Raw genomic sequence first — 19,825 nt, forward strand, 5'->3', positions numbered from 1 at the left:
AGATACACACAGCCGAAATAGAGGAACGGACAACCATAAGGTCTTCTCAGCACTAAATTTCAATTATAGCAAATTCCACAACTTTCTCAAATGACCGTCAATAGAAAGGGTATCGAGAGGTGTTCATATAATCCAATAATTCGATCAATTCAAACTACCCAAACCAAATCAAAAGGTTGAGTTGGATTAGATTTTTTTTCTTCGGTTGAATTTTTGGAAAATAAAAAATTTAGTTCAATAAACGGGTTAACATTTTCCTAGTAGGATTAACCTTACCATCTCGAAAATAGTGTTTACAACTCAATCTTACTTTTAAAAAAAATTAATAATATTTAATGTTTATAACAAATTTAGTTATGCATATTTGATAGTTGAACTTCATAAATTTTTTTTGTTATTAATGTAACGTGTGTGCTATATATGGACATAATTTTTTTAAATAATAATTCGATAACTCAACCCAACTCAACCGAATCATTCCTTGGGTTGGGCAACTCAACCGAATCATTCCTTGGGTTGGGTTGTGAACTATATTTTAGTTGTTTAAGTCTCAAAATTTTAAGTTCGTCTAAAAGATTATTTCAACCCAACCCAACCTAATGTAACCCGTGTACGGTCCTAGTAGGTCAAAAAATTTTGTTGTTGGAAGTTAGTGGGTGTCGTTTCATTTGCGGCCTGCAGCCCGCCTTGTCCAGATTGATGGCTTATGACCCAACCCCCCACTTAGAAATTAAAGAATTAAAACTTTATACCAATCACCAATGGGTCAACCCTGAATGCCCAGATCAGGAAAATACTTACAAAAACATTATACATATTATTTAAATTATAGGCAGTGCTTTTTAATTCAAATTTTTGACCGTTGACTTTGTGAAACTCCAACCAGTTGTGCCTGTGCCTAATCATTCATCATAATTTATACCCCATCACATGTTTCTCCCCCTTATCTTACGTTATCCATATTATATATATATATATATATATATATATATATATATATATATATGTAACAAGTGATATACCAAGCTACAAAAATGGCATCCACCTTCTTATTCCTCTCCTTCATCTTCCTCCTTGGGACTGGCCTTCCGTCCACGATCGAGGCTCATGGTCACCGTCGTTGGAGGGAGCGATCCCGAGTAGCTTCGCTAATTAGTGAAGAACTTTTTAAGGAGCTATTTTTGCATAAAGACGATAGTGCATGTCCTGCAAATGGGTTCTATAGTTACCAATCCTTCATTGAAGCGGCAAAGAAGTTTCCCACATTTGGTACGACGGGTTGTTTGGCCACACGGAAGAGGGAGATAGCGGCGTTCCTGGCTCAGATCTCACACGAGACGACGGGCGGGTGGGCGACTGCTCCAGATGGACCTTTTGCTTGGGGGCTATGCTTTAAAGAGGAAATCAGTCCACAAAGTAACTATTGTGATGATAGTGTTAAGCAGTGGCCTTGCTCTCCCGGCAAGTCCTACAAAGGAAGAGGACCTATACAACTATCATGGTAAGAACAGACCATTACAAATTTATACCTTAAGCTTTCAAATTTATGTCTATTTAGAACTTTGAAGATTTTAAAAATGGAACAACGAGCAGGAATTACAACTACGGGCCAGCGGGCGAGGCACTGGGATTCGACGGGCTGAGAAACCCGGAGAGAGTTGCAGAGGACCCGACGACGGCGTTCAAGACAGCGCTGTGGTTCTGGATGACGGAGCAGAAGCCGAAGCCATCGTGTCACGACGTCATGGTCGGCCGATACATTCCCACAGAGGCCGATAGAGAGGCAAACAGAACTGCAGGATATGGACTAGTGACCAACATCATCAATGGCGGACTTGAGTGTGGGATTGCCAACGATGCCCGAGTCAACGACCGAATTGGCTTCTTCCAAAGATATGCTAAGCTCTTCAATGTCGATACTGGGCCCAACTTGGATTGCCAGAATCAGAAACCCTTTTAGATTCATCATCGTTCCTCCTTTTCACTTGTTTGTTTATCAATCGCCTTCTATTTTTAAAAAATTTCAGATTTGATCCGAAACCATGGACTGGTTTGGAACAAGTAACTGTTCATGGTTCCACAGATTATGCAATAATCCAAGCTGTACTTTGATTTTAAATTACTGGGGAACGTTGAAAGTCAAGCAATAAGAACAGTTTAGAGAACTCAACGAATTACAACTACTTTGCTGCCGCCAATAAAACAAGACAAAATCAAACTAAAACCATACCTGCAGCACAGCAACATCGCCATCCCTTGTGAAGAGGCTATCAGTGTCCACATGCCTAATGGTAGAAAGCAAAAAAAAAAAAAAAAAAACAGCTATTTATACACTTTTTTAGACAAGAAACTAGCTACCTCAGTTGCAGCTTCATAGGCACCCTCCACACATCTCCCCAAGGCCACACCAGATACATAGTTTCCACCTAAAAACAAGCCTTCCATTCCAGCTTCTCTCAGTCCGGCCTTGGCGGCATCCAAAACATCAAGATGACCAATCAAGAACTGTGGAATGGCTTGAGGCCACACCCTCACACTCAATAACATGGGATCCTCTGTGTTTGTGTTTATGAGGATTTTTCTCAAATCCCGATCGACTACTTCTACGAGTTCGCTCTCTGTCTGTCATCACATAAACACTTGAGAGTTACAAGATAAGAACAATAAAAGTAATACTCCGAAGGGTATTCGACCACATATGAGCAACCGATAATAAATCCATCAGAAATTAAGTTAAAGGACAAACACAATGGCAAGACAAATTTTGAGGGTAGGGCATTTTTCATTAGAATATCTGAATAGTTTGGTGATATTACTATGCATGTGATTCTTGGAAACGAAGAAAAATATAGCTGTGTTACAGGGGAAATACACTGAAGACATGGGCAGGGATCATGGAAGGATTTTCAACCCTTTTTCCAGCCAAGGACAACATTTTCTCTTCCTCTGGAGGAGGTTACAGAAGTAATTGGGTTTAAGCATTACATTAGTAATGGGTCAAGGAACAAATACCATATGATCAAGGAAAAAACTCTAATTTTAGACGAAAAGTGAGCTATTGTTGAGGCAATCAAGGTAGAGAGAGGAATGATCATGGTCGAGCTTTCTAATTCCAAAAGATGCGAGTAAAACTTCACAAAATTGAAGTTTGCTCCAGCCTTTTGGATCAAGTACACGATTATTGCAAGATTGGACAGAATTGTTTGATTCCTGCAAAATGTGCGCATAACTAACCTGGGAATTAATTACTAAATAGTAGAGCACTCATTTTCCTACAATTTCTAGAAATGATTGGATGGTTCATATAATTCACCACCTTTGTCCCCAAGGTGATATTTGGGCCAGTGGATGACGTAAGATATCGTGATTGATTGATTCGACTTACAGTAAGAAAGTTATTTTGTTGGGATGATAAGTGAGCTTGTTGGGGTGAGGTGAGTTACAAATAGAGGGTTAGGAAAATGGAGAATGTGACAAATATTTGGTGAAAGCAGAAGAGAGATAAGCTTCTTGATAGATTATCATCCTTTTGTGTTTCGTGTTCCTAACAAAACTTCAAACATGATTAAAAAAAAAAGATCACCTTGAAAAGAATTTCAGTATTAGTAGCTCCTCCAATGTAGTTCAAAAGTAATACCCTTCCATCTGGTGCTCGATTGGGAAAAAGTGATGAACTGTATATAGTTCCTGCAACAAAGTAAGCATGGATTTGGATGCATCTTAATTATCCAACAGTCACGGCTGTAAGAATTAATTTCAACAGAATTTGTGAACAGAATTTCAGATGAAATGTAAAGAATGCAGATTTACCCAAAGTTGTCACCCCCTGGCTGCGAGGGTGCAATTGACCAAACCCCTTTAGTTCACCATCTATCAAGCATTCTTTCCTAATTGCTCCTTTTGGATATGATATGGTCACTGATGCAACTGGTGGATAGTAAAATTTTGAAAGTGCATCTGCAGCTTTCACCTGTAGGCAAGGGAATCATAAGAATCATCAAAGTGAAACAAACTTGGAAATATAGAACCAGCCAAGTAACGAATTCTGGACTTCCTTTGCATCAGTTGCACAACTTTACAGAATTTCAGAGATACATGCATTCTGCAATAGTGAGTAAATTTAGTTTCAAGCTTTCTTCATAATGTATTTATTGTAGCTCTGTTGATTAAAATTATATGCTACTTTCAATAGTTGTAGTTTTATGTGATCTTTACACCAACTAGAAGAATTATTTGTAACATTTCTTAGTTTGTTTTGGATCTTGGGCTTTCCCACCCTTTTCTGTAATTTGTCCCATCTGTGGAATGGTTTCTTTTATTAAGAAAACAAAAGAAAATCTACCTAACAACCTCCAAAAACGCCCGCTCAAATCTTCCAAAAACGCCCGCTCAAATCTTCCAGAGCCTCTAAAAGGTCTAACATGAACATCTATTTTGCAATCTGACAAATGTTCAAGTGTGTTTCACAATGTCAATTCCAGCATATACTCAACTCCACTGGGGATGTAGCAAAATCACATAACAAAATATAAGTTACTAATTTCTACAAGGCCATTATGAGTTGACAAATGGGCGATCTGGTAGCAAAAAGGATCTGGCTACAATTATTAACACTGAAGAAAGCAATGGAAAAGCTGGAACTATATATGGAAACTAATATCATAAAAGACCTTGGCAAAAAACCATATTCAAATCCCATAAATTAATTTACCGAGATTGGACGCAACAGTGTGCTGGCAACGTAAGAAGGGACTGTCATGATGACACTTCTGCTTAGTATAGATACTAGCCCTTCTGGTGTTTCATATGTCAAACTATAACCTCCATCATCCACTTTACTGATATTAGCTTCCAAGATAACTTTACCTTATTGCCCAAGCTACATCAATGGAAAAGGTTGAAGAAATGATAAGTTCAGAGACTGATAGTCAAAACACTTACTAGAAATTTTGTTTTAAAATTAGAATTTACCAAGTAGAAATAGCATTTGGCAACATGGCAAGTCCTTTCCTAAAAGATCCAACAGTTTGGCCCTTAGGCTTTGGCAGGCGTCTAGATGTAAGAAGTTGGTTATTAAACATGAAGTGGTGAGGGGGGGACAAAGAAAGAAAAAGCGAGAAACTCTATGAAGTTAAAATCATTACGGATCTCTTGGTGGCTTGGTAGCTTTATTCCTTTCTTGAAATGCTTTGAAAGTCCCACCAATAATGCTACCACCATTTTGTTCTAGCTTCCAAACCTTTCCAAAAGCTGCTTTCATGCTAAGCTTTGAAGGGTCACCAGCATATACGCCTGAACAAGACAGCTTCAGATCAATTATGGACTCGATGAGGACAACAACCCACCAAAGAAGTATAACCTTGAAACTAAATTGTTACAACTTTCCTGAAAAACTAAAAAACATCTTCAGCCCTTCCAATCAACCGTTGCAGGAATAGTTACGAGTTTGTTCCTACCATTTTTAAAATGATCATAATGTCTACAAAAGTCCACCTTTTATAAGAGATTATTTTCAATCAATGTCTTTAATTAGTAGATCTTATCTTCCTGGAAAATAGCGTTCTTATAGGATGAGCGAAGGATTTGACAGAGGATCCACAATGCACACAACAACACTGGAGTGAGCACAAATTTACAATAATTAGTAAAATTGATTCCTAATTTATAAGTAAGAAAATAATTTGATAACCAAAATAATGGAGAATCTTAACTAGAAATAATGAATTAGATACCGAGATAATAGGAATTATAGTGATAAAGAAAATATGCAAGATAAAATGGATATATAGATCTAATTGAGTATGGTTAATCACCAGAACAAAACGGCTCTATCAAGCGTTCAAAAACTTCATCACCAAGGTTCCGACGAACAAATTCTTCAACTGATTCCTCTCGACCCTGTTACCTTTGTTAGTATTACACTATATGAGAACCTAAAAACAATAAATATTTGTTTTTCTGAGATTGATGAGGCAAATAAAAGTGACAATGTACTTCAACATAAAGACAAAGGACTGAGAAGACAAACTGGAGGAGGAGGGCGAATGCCCAGTGCACCAAAGCCTGCTCTGATTTTTCCACCAAGGCTCATCAGGTCAAAGAAAGGTTGATCATTAGGCTTCGCAGGTACTGGCCTGAGCTTTCCCTTCCACAATACAAATCGAGGTGCATCCGAATCTCCCAGAACTAGATCATCTTTCAAGCCACTATCCACCTGCCATTGTATAAGAATCAACAAATAAACCAAAGGAAAATATATACACAAAGAAAATCACTTACTGACAATACATATAAAACTTTCATACAACTGATGAGATAAAAAAAAACCTAAGACTAAATCTCTCAGTAATAGATGGTAGTCAATATGAAGATCGTCCCACTACACTAATTCTAGTTAGAGCATAAAACCCCATGGAACTACAATCAACAAAACTACGAAACTTAGAGTGGGCACCTTCCTCCATACATATAGATTGATACATTCCACATACTACAAAGAATTTACTAAGCATTCGTAAAAGGGTTTTTCTCATAGACAGAAAGACTGTATGTTCATTTGTTTTCAGAGGAACGGCATAAATGGTTAGATTCATTAGTCCGCTTGGAGGAATTTGGTATATCCCAATTAAACTCTTAGAACGCACTCACCAAGAACATGAACGGTCAGAGAAGGCTTTGTTTGTCCCATAATTATGGATCCGTCTACGGTAATAGGAAAGGTTTTGCCAGCTGAGATTAATAATTTTCCGTATACAATGGCTGCTTGAAGGAAAGAGGAGATAATTGCCCTCATTAATTCGTCTTGGATTATGAAAATTACTCTAAGAAGTTAAAAATCTAAGAGTTTCCTCTCTAATTTGACCCCACATATAGTTAGAACCTAAGATTTTGGCCATTCCTATAAAATTTCTGGCTCCCCTGCTCTAGAGAGAGTCAACAAAAACAGCATCAATTCAAAAGTGTTTAAAAGACAGCGACATCAATGCTAACACGAGATGGCTATTCAGCACACAACCTAAAATGGAGAAGACGGGGGGGATAAATAACGAGAATGATACCGACCACCATAGTGAGTAAAGGATCGGAGGGCTGGAAGCTATTAGGCCCTTCCTCCCAGAGATAGCCATCTCTCTCAACCGTAGTGATGTTGCCTCCAACGCGAGCCTTCGCCTCTGTGACGATGATGTTAGGCGCAACATCAGGGTGCTTTGTTGCAAGGGCCTGAGCGATGCAAAGGCCGGAAATCCCACCACCAACGACCACACAATCCACCCTGGAAGATTGACCAGAGACATCAGATGTTGAAACAGTAGTGGAGCGCTCGGCGATTGAACATCTGAAATTGGGGCGAAGGTGATTGATTCGGACAGAAATGTGGAGTGGGTGGAAAGAAGGAATGTTAGAGGGGCGGAACAGAGTGGGAGGGTAAGGGCGCCGGAATGGGAGGTCGGTGAGAAGGGTGGCGCCGGAGGCCATGGCGGAGAGGAAATTGAGAATCGAAGGTGAAGAAAGGATGCAGAGTGAACTGTGGATTTGTTATCTACAACAGTATTTCTGAAGAACCTGCCAACTCAACGAACCATGGGGCGGTTTTTGTCTGAATCGGTAGTTTGAACCCAAAAAGTAAAATTTAATAATAATAATTAAAATTAAAAACTAAATATTTATTATCATTTAAAATAATTTTTTACACGGCGGAAACTACATTAAAAAAAAAAATTGAAGTAGTAGTAATAATAATAATAATAAAGAATAATGTTTTTATTACATATCACACATTTATATATATATATATATATATATATATATATATATATATATATATATATATATATATATATAAGTCAAAAATTATAAAAATTATTTGTAATTTTTGTATTTTGTTTCAAAAAAATACGGTCTCGCGATTTATTCCGGTATCATTAATTAACTCGAGTGTCACATGTCACATGTCTAATATCATTCTGTCACATTTTGGTCCTGTTTGATTATTTTCGAGGAAATATTTTTCATTTTTTTTAATATAACTTTTTTAAAAATGTACATTATAAAATACTATTAATTGTCACAATCGCACTTTGATGGTAGCAGACTTGCAATTGTGCGGCACTCACTTCCTAACAACAAGTGAGTTAAGCTTATTCGTTCTTACATCGCCTATGGCCAGGCGACATATAGTCGAGCTTCTGACCCCGGTTCAAGAAGAAAGTTTTAGAAGATGGGGGTAGAGAGATTTCGAGAGAGAATTTTGAAAGCAAGATTTGAGAAATTGAAATTAGTGTTATATGGGAATGTAAGCAAAAGGCAACAACGACTTATTGCATATAACTATTGGGTATGGAGAAGTTGACAACTAGTCATATCCCCCTGTAGTACATTTTTGGGCATTTTAGCCATTGCAGGTGTAACATGATTTTGATGAACAGTCATACACCCTGGCACTGACCCAATATGAAATGGTAAAGACATATCTAAGATGAAAGCATGTAAAAGGGGTTTGGAACCGGCATGCAACCATGGACAACACATCCTGGATAAGCAAGACCGGGATATCTGTCATGCAGCCATTGACAACATGCCTTGGACATGCATGACCATGACATCCTCCCCCACTCAATTGGTTGACATCCCTGACAACCGACTCGGACAAACAAGACTGGGACATGTGTCGTGTTTTAGGCAAGCATAATTTCTAAAAATATAACATTCATTTTGTAACAACTAACATTATAACAAAATCCGTTTGTATAAATAATTTCATCGATTGAACTTACCAAAAGCCACATATTTTTGTCTACTTTACGAAATAACGATAACTTCCCTTTAAAAAAAAAAAAACCCATATATAACAATAATATTTTTTAAAAAAAAAGCCGAGAACTAACGATAATGGTTAATTTCAAGAGTCGGAAGTACGCTATCGAATATGCCCTAAAACAGAGCACATCTAAAGTATAAAGACTAGAATGATACAACCGAGGTGGACATCGAACCATTAACGTTCGAGATGATAACTATTATCGTATTTACTACATTGGTCTCGGGCGGGCTCGAGTTTACTTTGTAAGTAAGAGACAAGGGCATTTCAACCTCCCCAACAACAGCTAGCCCAACAAAAACTACTCCACCAACCCCATTTTCACAGCCTTTGCTCTCACAATTCAAAGGACCATTGGCCAAATGGTAAGTTCTCATTAGTCATTACCCCAACTTTCAGTCCTTTGTTTGGTTTCAATTCAATTGCTTTGAATTTAAGGCTAAGTCTCTTTTAGATGTGCTTTTTGCATTACCATACCATGCAAGCTAAGGTGGGTGTGACATTGATATATTATATACTATTTCAACCATATTATAAATAACCATACATCCTCCTCTTCATTTCATATTCTTTTCCCCATATAATTCATCAATCATGAATCCATCAAAAGTTTTCGTCTTCCTATTCCTTGTCCTGTCTTCTGCTGCTATGTTTCCCGGCTCCCGTGCTTCCGACCCCGACGCGCTTCAAGATTTATGCATTGCTGATACTTCCAAAGGTATGTATGCAAGTGATTATAACTAACATCGTGCCGATGTTAGTGGGTTAGGACATTATTTTAGATTCAACTCATTAGTTCGAGTGGTAAATATTTTTAACCCAAACAATTCTCTATGAATCCAACCCAACCAAACTATGGGTTTAATTGGGCTGGGTTGATTCCGATTGTTTGAGTTATTTATTTAAAATATTATTTTTAATAAAAGTAAAATATTGGTTTATAAAACATCTATTTATTTATTTTTAAACCTTTAATTCAAATTTATCACTCAATTTTAATATATATTTTAAAAAATTACATTCTAAATAGTTAAAAATTATTTTTTTTAAAAATCTAATAAATAATTATGAAATAAAATAAAAATAAAATAAATATATCTATATAATTATATCATACAAATATAAATTCGTTAGCAAATTTAATTTATAAATTTTTATTTATTTAAAATTAACAAACCATGTTAAAAAATAATTCAATAAATAATTATGAAATTAAATATAAATAAATATCTATTTATTTATATTTAATTTCATATTTATTTATAAATAAATAGATGTTTTAAAACATCTATTTATTTATTTATAAAACATCTATTTATTTATTTTTAAACCTTTAATTCAAATTTATCACTCAATTTTAATATATATTTTAAAAAATTACATTCTAAATAGTTAAAAATTATTTTTTTAAAAAATCTAATAAATAATTATGAAATAAAATAAAAATAAAATAAATATATCTATATAATTATATCATACAAATATATATATATATATATATATATATATATATATATATATTAAAATTCGTTAGCAAATTTAATTTATAAAATTTTTATTTATTTAAAATTAACAAACAATGTTAAAAAATAATTCAATAAATAATTATGAAATTAAATATAAATAAATAAATAAATATATATATATATATATATATATATATATATATATATATATAGTTGTATACTATTTTTTCAATAAATAATTATGAAATTAAATAAAAATAAATAAATATATATATATATATATATATATATATATATATATATATATATATATAAATGTACATTTTAATTTTTATTTATTTTAACTTAACCCTTCGTAACCAAATTCAAATGGTACAAATTAAATTGAGTTAGATCTAATTAGATGAACACACCTGGACCGTTGGATCTTACAGGAACAAAAGTGAACGGATTCCCATGCAAGGAAGCTGCCAACATAACAGCCGCCGACTTCTTCTTCACCGTGTTAGATTGAATGGCACGATGACCTATATGGGTCACGACCTCATGTATTTATAGATGCGTATAATGAAGATTACATTCCAAATCTATGATTTGGTAACAAACCATAAAATCATAGATTTGGTAACAAACCCTTCAAATCATAAACTAGTAAATCTTAGACTATTTTAGTATATACAGTTATGATCTATTTTAGGTTTAACACCCCCCCTCAATCTGGACGATGTACTACTAAGTTCAGATTGCGCCTAAAATAGCTAAAAGAAGGAGCTGGCAGTGGCTTTGTCATGATATCGGCGAGCTGATCCTTGGAAGATATGAGTCGAACATCAAGCTGACGAGTCGATACTCGTTCACGAACGAAGTGATAATCAACCTCAACATGCTTCGTCCGTCGATGAAAGATTGGATTGGCGGATAGGTAGGTGGCACCAATGTTGTCACACCATAGGCTAGGCGCTCGCGCTTGCGAGATCCCGAGCTCACGCAAGAGAACTTGGATCCAAATTAATTCGGCAGTGGCATCAGCAACCGCCTTATATTCGGCTTCCGTACTAGAACGAGAAACTGTCGATTGTTTCCTCGAACTCCAAGAGATAAGATTGCCACCAAAGAAGATCACATAGCCTCTAGTGCTTCGACGATCATCAGGATTCCCAGCCCAATCAGCATCTGAAAAGGCACTCAACAAATCAGTGCTGGACTTTGTAAGACACAAACCCATATCAATAGTGTCATGTAGATAACGGAGAATTCGTTTGACTGCCGCCCAATGTATAGAAGTCGGAGAGGACATGAACTGACACACTCTGTTGACACAGAAGGATATATCAGGACGTGTCAGAGACAAATATTGGAGAGCACCAACGACACTTCGATAGCGAGTAGTATCCTCAGGTGAGAGCTTTTCACCACCATTCAATAACAACTTCTCACTGGGAAGCATAGGTGTGGGCACACCTTTGGAGGTGAGCATATTGGTTCTGGCTAATAAATCTCGAATGTATTTATGTTGTGTCAGAATAAGTCCACTAGAAGTATGGCGGACCTCAATCCCAAGAAAATAACTCAAAATACCAAGATCCTTGACGGCAAAATCATCCTGAAGCTGTGTAAGAAGTTTCTCAGTAGCCGTAGAAGATGAGCTGATGATAATAATATCATCAACGTAGATGAGAATATACATCTGAATGCCCGTTTTGTTAAAAATAAAAAGAGAGACATCAGCCTTTGAAGGTGTAAAATCCAGCTGTAATAGTTTGGAGCTAAGGCGAGAAAACCAGGCACGCGGAGCTTGTTTAAGGCCATAAAGCGACTTATCCAGCTTGCAGAGATAACCAGGGTGTTGAGAATCCACAAATCCAGGGGGCTGCTTCATATAAACATCTTCATTAAGAAGGCCATGAAGAAAAGCATTTTGAATATCAATCTGCCGAATAGCCCAACCACGAGAAATAGCAAGAGATAATAAGAGCCGAATGGTAGTGGGCTTAACAACTGGACTAAAGGTATCATCATAATCGACGCCATACTGCTGTTTAAAACCTTTAGCAACCAGGCGTGCTTTGTAGCGATCAATAGAGCCATCTGGCTTTTGTTTGAGTTTGAAAACCCATTTGCAATCAATAACGTTAAGACCAGCACGAGGAGGAACTAAGTGCCATGTCTTATTTTTTTGAAGTGCCTGAAATTCATCATTCATTGCCTGACGCCAGAGGGGATGCTCCATAGCAGTAATATGTGAAGTAGGTTCAGAGGCAGAAGACCGAGCTACAAGATATGTTACTGTTCCATCTGTACGCACCTTGGGTTTTTTGATATTGTGCTTCAATCGAGTACCATACGGATGAGTAGTAGGTGCAGGATCCACATTTGAGGGGACGGCCGTATCAGCCGTTGCGAGGGGAGCAACCGATGCTACAGCAGTTGGTTGACCAACGGCCGAGGATTCGACCGGGCATTGCGCAATATCATCTGCTGGCGGAGAAGCCGATGCCTCAATCATTGGCGGAACAACCAACGCCGATTCGAATGGCAGCGACGCGGAGGATTGTTGCGGCAATTCCGAAGCTGATGTAGACACCAAATTTTCTGCATCCAAAGAGTTAGTAGGCCCAGACATATGCATGTGATCATTCTCCAAATTAGTACTGCTATTACCCAAATGCAAGGTGCACAAATCAGGGGCATTATGCGTCGACTGCATGATTGGGGAAGAATTAGGTGAGGCTCTCTTGAATGGAAAAACATTTTCATCAAATATGACATCTCTAGACATATAGACACGACCAGAATCGGTGTCAAGACACTTATACCCTTTATGTGAAGAACTGTAGCCTAGAAAGACACATTCCTTTGATCGAAAAGAGAGCTTTTGTTTGTTATAAGGACGAAGATGAGGCCAACAGGCACACCCAAAAATTTTTAATAAGGAGTAATTTGGTGGGGTATGAAAAAGAAGCTCTAAGGGGCATTTTTTATCGATGACACGAGTAGGAAGACGATTGATGAGATATGTGGCTGTAAGAAACGCGTCGTCCCAAAATTTAATAGGTACATGAGCATGAGCTAGAAGGGCTAGGCCAGTTTCAACAATATGACGATGCTTGCGTTCAGCAGACCCATTTTGTTGATGTGTGTGAGGGCACGAAACACGATGACCAATTCCAAGGGAACGAAAAAATGTGTTATGAATTTTCTGATATTCCCCACCCCAATCAGATTGAACCCACTTGATTTTAGTATCTAGGAGGCGCTCAACATGAGCTTGGAATTGCAAAAATATACGAGGAGCTTCTGTACGATCATGCATCAAATAGATCCACGAAAATTTACTGAAATCATCAATGAAACTAATATAATATTTAAAACCCCCAACAGATGGAGGTGCAGGGCCCCAAACATCCGAAAAAATAAGTTCCAAAGGTGACGAAGACCTATGGGAAAAACTAGTATATGGTAATCGATGACTCTTTGCTAACTGACACGCATTACAAACTGACAAAGATGACTCACTAGCACACGAAATATTATTTAGACGCAAAATGGATTTTATTACTTGAGATGAAGGATGTCCAAGACGAGCATGCCATTGGGCGTGAGTAGTAGATCTGCTCACCAAGGCGTGCTTGAGATTATCGACATCGGATGGCTTAATAGGATAAAGACCAGATTCACACCTCCCATTTAGGAGACTTTTCCTCGACTGTCGATCCTTTATAGAAAAATGCCAAGGATGGAATTCAAAAAATACGTCATTATCACGAGAAAATTTATGAACAGAAAGAAGATGTTTGGAAATTTCAGGCACATGCAAAATATTACGCAACGCAAGAGGACGAGTAGCAGTATTAATTAGAGAATGACCAGTATGCAAAACACGCAAACCTGCTCCATTGCCGACTTGAACTTGTTCACCTCCATGATAACGTTCACGCACAGCGAGACGATCCAGGTCACTGGTGATATGGTCCGTAGCGCCTGTGTCGCTGTACCAATTTGGGTCAATCTTGTAAGAGGAAGTAGCCGCCAGTGCCGTAGGAGGAGCAGAAGAAGGTTCATCTTGATAGGACTCATCCATCCTATGCCAGCAGCGGATAGCAGTATGCCCCACTTTGCCGCAGATCTGGCAGGAAGGACGAGCAGAAGGGCCACGACGATCACCAGCAGGACGAGAGGGTGCATAACCTTGAGAACGACCACGACCGCGATCCCTACGCCCACGATTCTTCTGCTGACCACCACGACTAGCATAATTGGCAGAAGATCCAAGATTTAACTGAAGTTCAGCCTGGTGTTGTAGTTGGCGAGCTTCATACGTCATTAGATGTGCAAACACATCATCAAGGGTGAGGGCTTCACTCTTGGTAGTCATTGAGGTGACGAAGGGATCATAGTCAGGGCCAAGACCAGCGAGAAGATACGCGATCACATCATCATCCTGCAAGGCAGAGCCGGCGGCGGCCAGCTCGGTGGCTAGCCCTTTGATCTTGCAAAAATAATTTGCAGCAGATTGATCTCGTTTCTTGGACGTGGCAAGCTCAACACGAATCTGAGTAGTGCGAGCACGAGTTGACGATGAAAACATCCGCTGCAGGGTATCCCACGCCTCCTTGGACGTAGTAGCGGCAACCACATCATGAAGAATCTCCTCAGACATGGAGGAGAGAAGGCCGCTAAGGACTTGTTGATCCTGATCATACCACTGATTATAGGCCGGATTAGAGACCAGCTCAGCACCAGCAGCAGTTGAGGAAGGGATCAGCTTGGCAGGTGCAACATTGGTGCCATCGAGGTAGCCCATAAGCTTCGTACTCCGTAGGTAGGGGAGGAGCTGGGCACGCCATATGATGAAGTTGTTTTTGGTTAGACGAATTGTGACAACATGGTGTAGAGGGATTGGATATTGTTTAAGGCCAAAAGTCGCCATGGTAGTTGAGACGGTGTTGGAGATAGTGGATGGAGAGGAGGAAGAAGACATGGCGAGGAGTTTAAAAAATAAACCTTGGCTCTGATACCATGTTAGACGAACACGACTCTCCACAATGGTATGATATTGTCCACTTTGAGCATAAGCTCTCATGGCTTTGCTTTGGGCTTCCCAAAAGGCCTCATACCAATGGAGTTAGTATTCCTCACTTATAAACCCATGATCATTCCCTAAATTAGTCGATGTGGGACTTCCATCATCCAACACACCGGACTAGCAAACGCCGCCACCGTCAACAACTCCGTCGGATCCACCGTCACGCCGGCCAACGTCGACAAAATCCCCGGCCTCAACACACTCGGCGTTTCCCTAGCCCGAATCGACTACGCAGCGGATGGCGGCCTGAATCCGCCACACGTGCACCCACGCGCCACCGAGATCGTCTTCGTCCTGGACGGGGAACTGGAGGTTGGTTTCATAACTACCGCCAACAAACTGATTTCCAAAACCATAAAAAAAGGTGAAATCTTTGTCTTCCCCAAGGGACTGCTTCACTTCCAGCAGAACAACAAGGATAAACCCGCTTCTGTTATCGCCGCCTTCAACAGCCAGCTGCCCGGAACTGTGTCGGTCGCCGCCGCCTTGTTTTCCTCATCCCCCGCCGTCGACGACGGCGTCCTCGCCAGAGCGTTTCAGATTGATGCCGAAGTGGTGGGAGAGATAAAATCTAAGGTTGCGGCTAAGAAGAAGTGATCTATTTTATGTGTACTGAGATATTATTATTACATTTTTTTTTTTTAATGAGGAATAATTTTTGTTCGTGAAAAATGAGGAATAATTGTGTTGGTTTCTACTATTTTATATTTTAAATCATTTTTTATTGTATTAAAAAGACTCAATTAGGCAATCCATCTTTAAAAAAACATGTAATTGTAATTAAAATTTATAAACAAAAAGGTTTTATTATTATTTTAGTATTAAATCTTTTTTTTTATTTATTTAATCTTTATCATTTTAGCTCGGGTTTATATTTTAATATTTATTTTTAGTTGGTAAATATTAATTTTTCTTAAAATACGAGGAATTTGAACCTTTGACGGTAAGAAATATAAAAAAGAAAAGGAAAATGTTAGACCGAAAGTTTAGGTAAATAAACGATTTCCATTCATATACTTATAATAAGAGTTTTTTTAATTTTTTTTTAAAAAAAATTAATTAGTATTAATTTAATTTTTGAAAATTCGGTAATATTTTTTAAAACCAAATATTAACGATTTTCGTGTATATATTCACAGTTATTTGTAGTTGTGTTGGATGATGAAAGTTCTACATTTGTCATATTCAGGGAATGATCATGGGTTTATAAATAAATAATACTCTCTCATTGGTATGATCAATGAGACCTTCTAACGAAGCACAAAGCAAAGCCATGAGAGTTTAAAAAATCATACCATTGTGGACAATATCATACCATTGTGGAGAGTCATGTTCATCTAACATGGTATCAGAGCCCTGCCCATGCCAATAGATGGGTAAATTCTCAAATATTGAGTTGTGCCAATAGATGGGTAAATCCTCAAATATCGAGTTGTGCCAATAGATGGGTAAATCCTCAAATATCGAGTTGTGCCAATAGATGAGTAAATCCTCAAATATCGAGTTGTGCCAATAGATGGGTAAATCCTCAAATATCGAGTTGTGCCAATAGATGGGTAAATCCTCAAATATCGAGTTGTGCCAATAGATGGGTAAATCCTCAAATATCGAGTTGTGCCAATAGATGGGTAAATCCTCAAATATCGAGTTGTGCCAATAGATGGGTAAATCCTCAAATATCGAGTTGTGCCAATAGATGGGTAAATCCTCAAATATCGAGTTGTGCCAATAGATGGGTAAATCCTCAAATATCGAACAAAGGACTCCAAAAGAAAAAGGAGTAAAAAGTGTTTAATGAAAATTAATGGGTGATTTTTAAATATAGTATTAAAAAACTAACATTAAAGTATTTTTATTTTATTTTTTTAGTTTAAAGTTTATTAATGAGATTTTAAAAATATATAGATTTGAAATATTTTAAAAAGGAAAATTATAATTTAATATTTCTTAAAATAATGCATTCTTTTTCACAGGCAAAGAAAATAGAATTGTGTAAGACGTTTGGAGAGTCGGGACTTCATTGGATCATTGGATCATTGGATTGAGATTACAATTTCACAAAGCAAGAAACTAGGGTTTTTATTCCGGCGGGGATTTGATGAATCAACAGTCGAAAAGGAAGAATTTCCGGAAAAGGAATTGTTACGATACACAAGATGGAGAAGATGGGGCGAATTCCACTTCCACCAAATCGGAGGAGGAAGAAGAAGAGCACAGGATGGCATTGGAGGAGGTAAAATTTTTGCAGAAACAGAGGGAGAGGAGGGCTGGAATTCCTGCACTTCCATCTGTATCGATGCAGACCAGCACCACCGGTGCTAGCGGCGCCAGCGGCGGCGGCGGCGGTCTTGTTAGGAAATCCACTGACGCTAACAGTAAAACTGGTGGCGGCGGAGGCAGTAAGAACGAAAGCGCGGGAGGCGAAGGCGACAAGGATGATTTGGTTCTTCAGGATACCTTCGCTCAGGAAACGGCCGTCATGGTTGAAGATCCTAATATGTATTATTCCCCTTAATTATGTCGTTTCTCAACAAATATATCTATTTGATTAAAAGTGGAGCTCTGACGGGTTCTCTTAACAGGTTGAAGTACATCGAACAGGAACTGGCAAAGAAAAGGGGGAGAACTCTCGAGACTGTAGAAGGAGCTGAGAATGACTTGAAACAGGCGGAAGATGAACTATACAAAATCCCGGAGCATCTTAAAGTGAGTGAGTAGCCAATGTAGTGTTCTTGTCTCTTCTTTCGCAGTTCGTCTGTTCAGTTCTATTCGGCTGAGTGCTGCATTAGGCTTTTGTTCGTGTATTCTGGGATTCGATTTCACTTACCATTTTTGGATTGTTGTCAGGTGAAAAGACGAAATTCTAATGAAAGTTCCACTCAGTGGACTACAGGGATTGCAGAGGTTCAGCTTCCAATTGAGTATGTCCTTTCTCCTCCCTTGTGAAAGAACTTCATTAATTTGTCCAGTGATCATCACTTTTGTGTACTTTCTGTGAATTATGAGCAATGGGGATCAAGCAGGAGATAAAATGGAATCATACTGATCCAATTACTATTTTGTATTGTAACACAGAAACTAAGTTTTACTTTGGAGCATTTGATTCCTTGGTTAAATAATTTGAAGTGCCGTATAAAATTAAGCATCTGTCATAATTGTGTTGGATGTGGGTATTTTCCACTGACATTTATGAAGTGTGTTCAACTGCCCGTTGCTCTATTTGTGACAGATTCAAGTTGAAGAACATTGAAGAAACCGAGGCTGCAAAAAAGCTTTTGCAGGAGAAGAGATTTGTGGGTCGGTCAAAATCAGAGTTTAGCATCCCCTCAAGTTTTAGTGCTGATTATTTCCACCGGGGCAGGGATTATGCTGAAAAACTTAGAAGAGGTGCTTCATTTCTTTATATTGTTTATCCTTTGGGATGATGTTGTTCTACTATTTACTCTCGACGTGAGCAAGTTTTGGTGATCACGTACCTAAGATTTTAGTTTCATACAAATTTTCTGCATACCAAATATGCGTGCCTATGATCTAAATTCTTCAGATGGGTATTGGATTGTTAGATCATAAAATAAACACCCTGATATCAGGAGAAATGGAGGAAAATCTACTCCTATAATTTATTAGATGTTATATTATTACTGACAAGGAATAAAAAATATGCAGAACATCCTGAGCTATACAAGGGTAGAAGTTTGCAAGAGGATGGTTCTGGTTCCAAACCAACTGATACTGGCACAGAGGCTGCAGGACAAAGGCAGGCTGCCACAGATGAGTTCATGCTAGAGCGCTTCCGGAAACGGGAACGCCATCGTGGTATGCGGAGGTAACATATTTCTCGGACTGCTGTTTCTCCAGAATCGGAAGTGACCTACATGATAAGTTAAGCATCAAGGATAAAGGTTTTGGTCGTACAAATATTCTTCCACATCATGATGGCCATCTCAGGACCTCAGGTTAGAGAGGAAATGAAATTCATTCTTAGTTCATAGTTGTGAAGTCGGCTGACTGACTTATGATTCAAAGAGAGTTTTGGATATACTAATATTGATAATATGGTTTGCCTCGGTCTGGCCTATCTACTTGTGTCTTAGTCTAGCCTCTTTGTGTTACTGTTTAGGTTTTTCAGCTTTCATGTACTAGTGTAGAGCTAGACCAAAAGATGTGGAAAGAAAACGTCCTTTTATGGTGACGTTGAGATATTGAGAACATGAACGATACCGATGAAGGAAAATTGTAGACGATATGTTATTAGATGATGTCTTAGCTAATTAATTCCAGTTTTATTATGTTACTCTACTCTATCGTCTTTTGTTAGTATTGTGATGCAACATAAACTATAAGATAAGAAACAATGATAACTAAGGTACATTACTTGAGGTTTATTGGGGAAATTATTTTCCTCTTTGTTACTTTAGAAGACTTCTTTCTTTCAACTCAGTCAGAAAATGGTTA

General features: G+C 38.0%; 4 protein-coding genes and 1 non-coding gene across 5 annotated transcripts; 3 read left to right on the forward strand and 2 right to left on the reverse strand.

Annotated features, from left to right (window-relative positions):
* The first annotated feature begins 1,034 nt into the window (after positions 1-1,034).
* Positions 1,035-2,119, forward strand: LOC111808795 (chitinase 10-like). Its single transcript, XM_023694979.2, has 2 exons — positions 1,035-1,501; positions 1,594-2,119. The coding sequence occupies exons 1-2, from the start codon at positions 1,035-1,037 to the stop codon at positions 1,958-1,960; spliced, it is 834 nt and encodes a 277-aa protein (XP_023550747.2). The 3' UTR covers positions 1,961-2,119.
* On the reverse strand, positions 2,085-7,585 carry LOC111808794 (protoporphyrinogen oxidase 1, chloroplastic). Its single transcript, XM_023694978.2, is given in 10 exon segments — positions 2,085-2,622; positions 3,584-3,687; positions 3,811-3,970; positions 4,712-4,845; positions 4,848-4,879; positions 4,972-5,052; positions 5,145-5,292; positions 5,814-5,898; positions 6,029-6,214; positions 7,063-7,585. Coding segments are annotated over 10 exon segments (1,644 nt in total). The 5' UTR covers positions 7,477-7,585; the 3' UTR covers positions 2,085-2,322.
* Positions 7,586-9,378: 1,793 nt separating this feature from the next.
* Positions 9,379-16,123, forward strand: LOC111809064 (germin-like protein subfamily 2 member 2). Its single transcript, XM_087117146.1, has 3 exons — positions 9,379-9,536; positions 10,719-10,782; positions 15,481-16,123. The coding sequence occupies exons 1-3, from the start codon at positions 9,413-9,415 to the stop codon at positions 15,965-15,967; spliced, it is 675 nt and encodes a 224-aa protein (XP_086973272.1). The 5' UTR covers positions 9,379-9,412; the 3' UTR covers positions 15,968-16,123.
* LOC147789751 (small nucleolar RNA Z247) lies at positions 14,595-14,734 on the reverse strand. The gene has a single exon (XR_015411604.1). It is a non-coding gene; the product is annotated as a small nucleolar RNA Z247 (small nucleolar RNA).
* Positions 16,124-17,355: 1,232 nt separating the features above from the next.
* On the forward strand, positions 17,356-19,669 carry LOC111807993 (protein COP1 SUPPRESSOR 2). Its single transcript, XM_023693743.2, has 5 exons — positions 17,356-17,869; positions 17,953-18,076; positions 18,218-18,291; positions 18,600-18,757; positions 19,037-19,669. The coding sequence occupies exons 1-5, from the start codon at positions 17,469-17,471 to the stop codon at positions 19,198-19,200; spliced, it is 921 nt and encodes a 306-aa protein (XP_023549511.2). The 5' UTR covers positions 17,356-17,468; the 3' UTR covers positions 19,201-19,669.
* The last annotated feature ends 156 nt before the right edge of the window (positions 19,670-19,825 follow it).

Source organism: Cucurbita pepo, chromosome 13 (genome assembly GCF_057944985.1).
Source record: "Cucurbita pepo subsp. pepo isolate OVF chromosome 13, ASM5794498v1, whole genome shotgun sequence".
NCBI classification, from domain to species: Eukaryota; Viridiplantae; Streptophyta; class Magnoliopsida; order Cucurbitales; family Cucurbitaceae; genus Cucurbita; species Cucurbita pepo.

Coding starts and splice junctions, on each gene's coding strand:
- LOC111808795 (XM_023694979.2), top strand. CDS start 1,035: ATGGCATCCACCTTCTTATTCCTCTCCTTCATCTTCCTCCTTGGGACT. Junction 1,502..1,593: donor GGACCTATACAACTATCATG/GTAAGAACAGAC, acceptor AACAACGAGCAG/GAATTACAACTACGGGCCAG.
- LOC111809064 (XM_087117146.1), top strand. CDS start 9,413: ATGAATCCATCAAAAGTTTTCGTCTTCCTATTCCTTGTCCTGTCTTCT. Junction 9,537..10,718: donor CATTGCTGATACTTCCAAAG/GTATGTATGCAA, acceptor TGGATCTTACAG/GAACAAAAGTGAACGGATTC. Junction 10,783..15,480: donor ACAGCCGCCGACTTCTTCTT/CACCGTGTTAGA, acceptor CATCATCCAACA/CACCGGACTAGCAAACGCCG.
- LOC111807993 (XM_023693743.2), top strand. CDS start 17,469: ATGAATCAACAGTCGAAAAGGAAGAATTTCCGGAAAAGGAATTGTTAC. Junction 18,077..18,217: donor AAATCCCGGAGCATCTTAAA/GTGAGTGAGTAG, acceptor GATTGTTGTCAG/GTGAAAAGACGAAATTCTAA. Junction 18,758..19,036: donor TGCTGAAAAACTTAGAAGAG/GTGCTTCATTTC, acceptor AAAAATATGCAG/AACATCCTGAGCTATACAAG.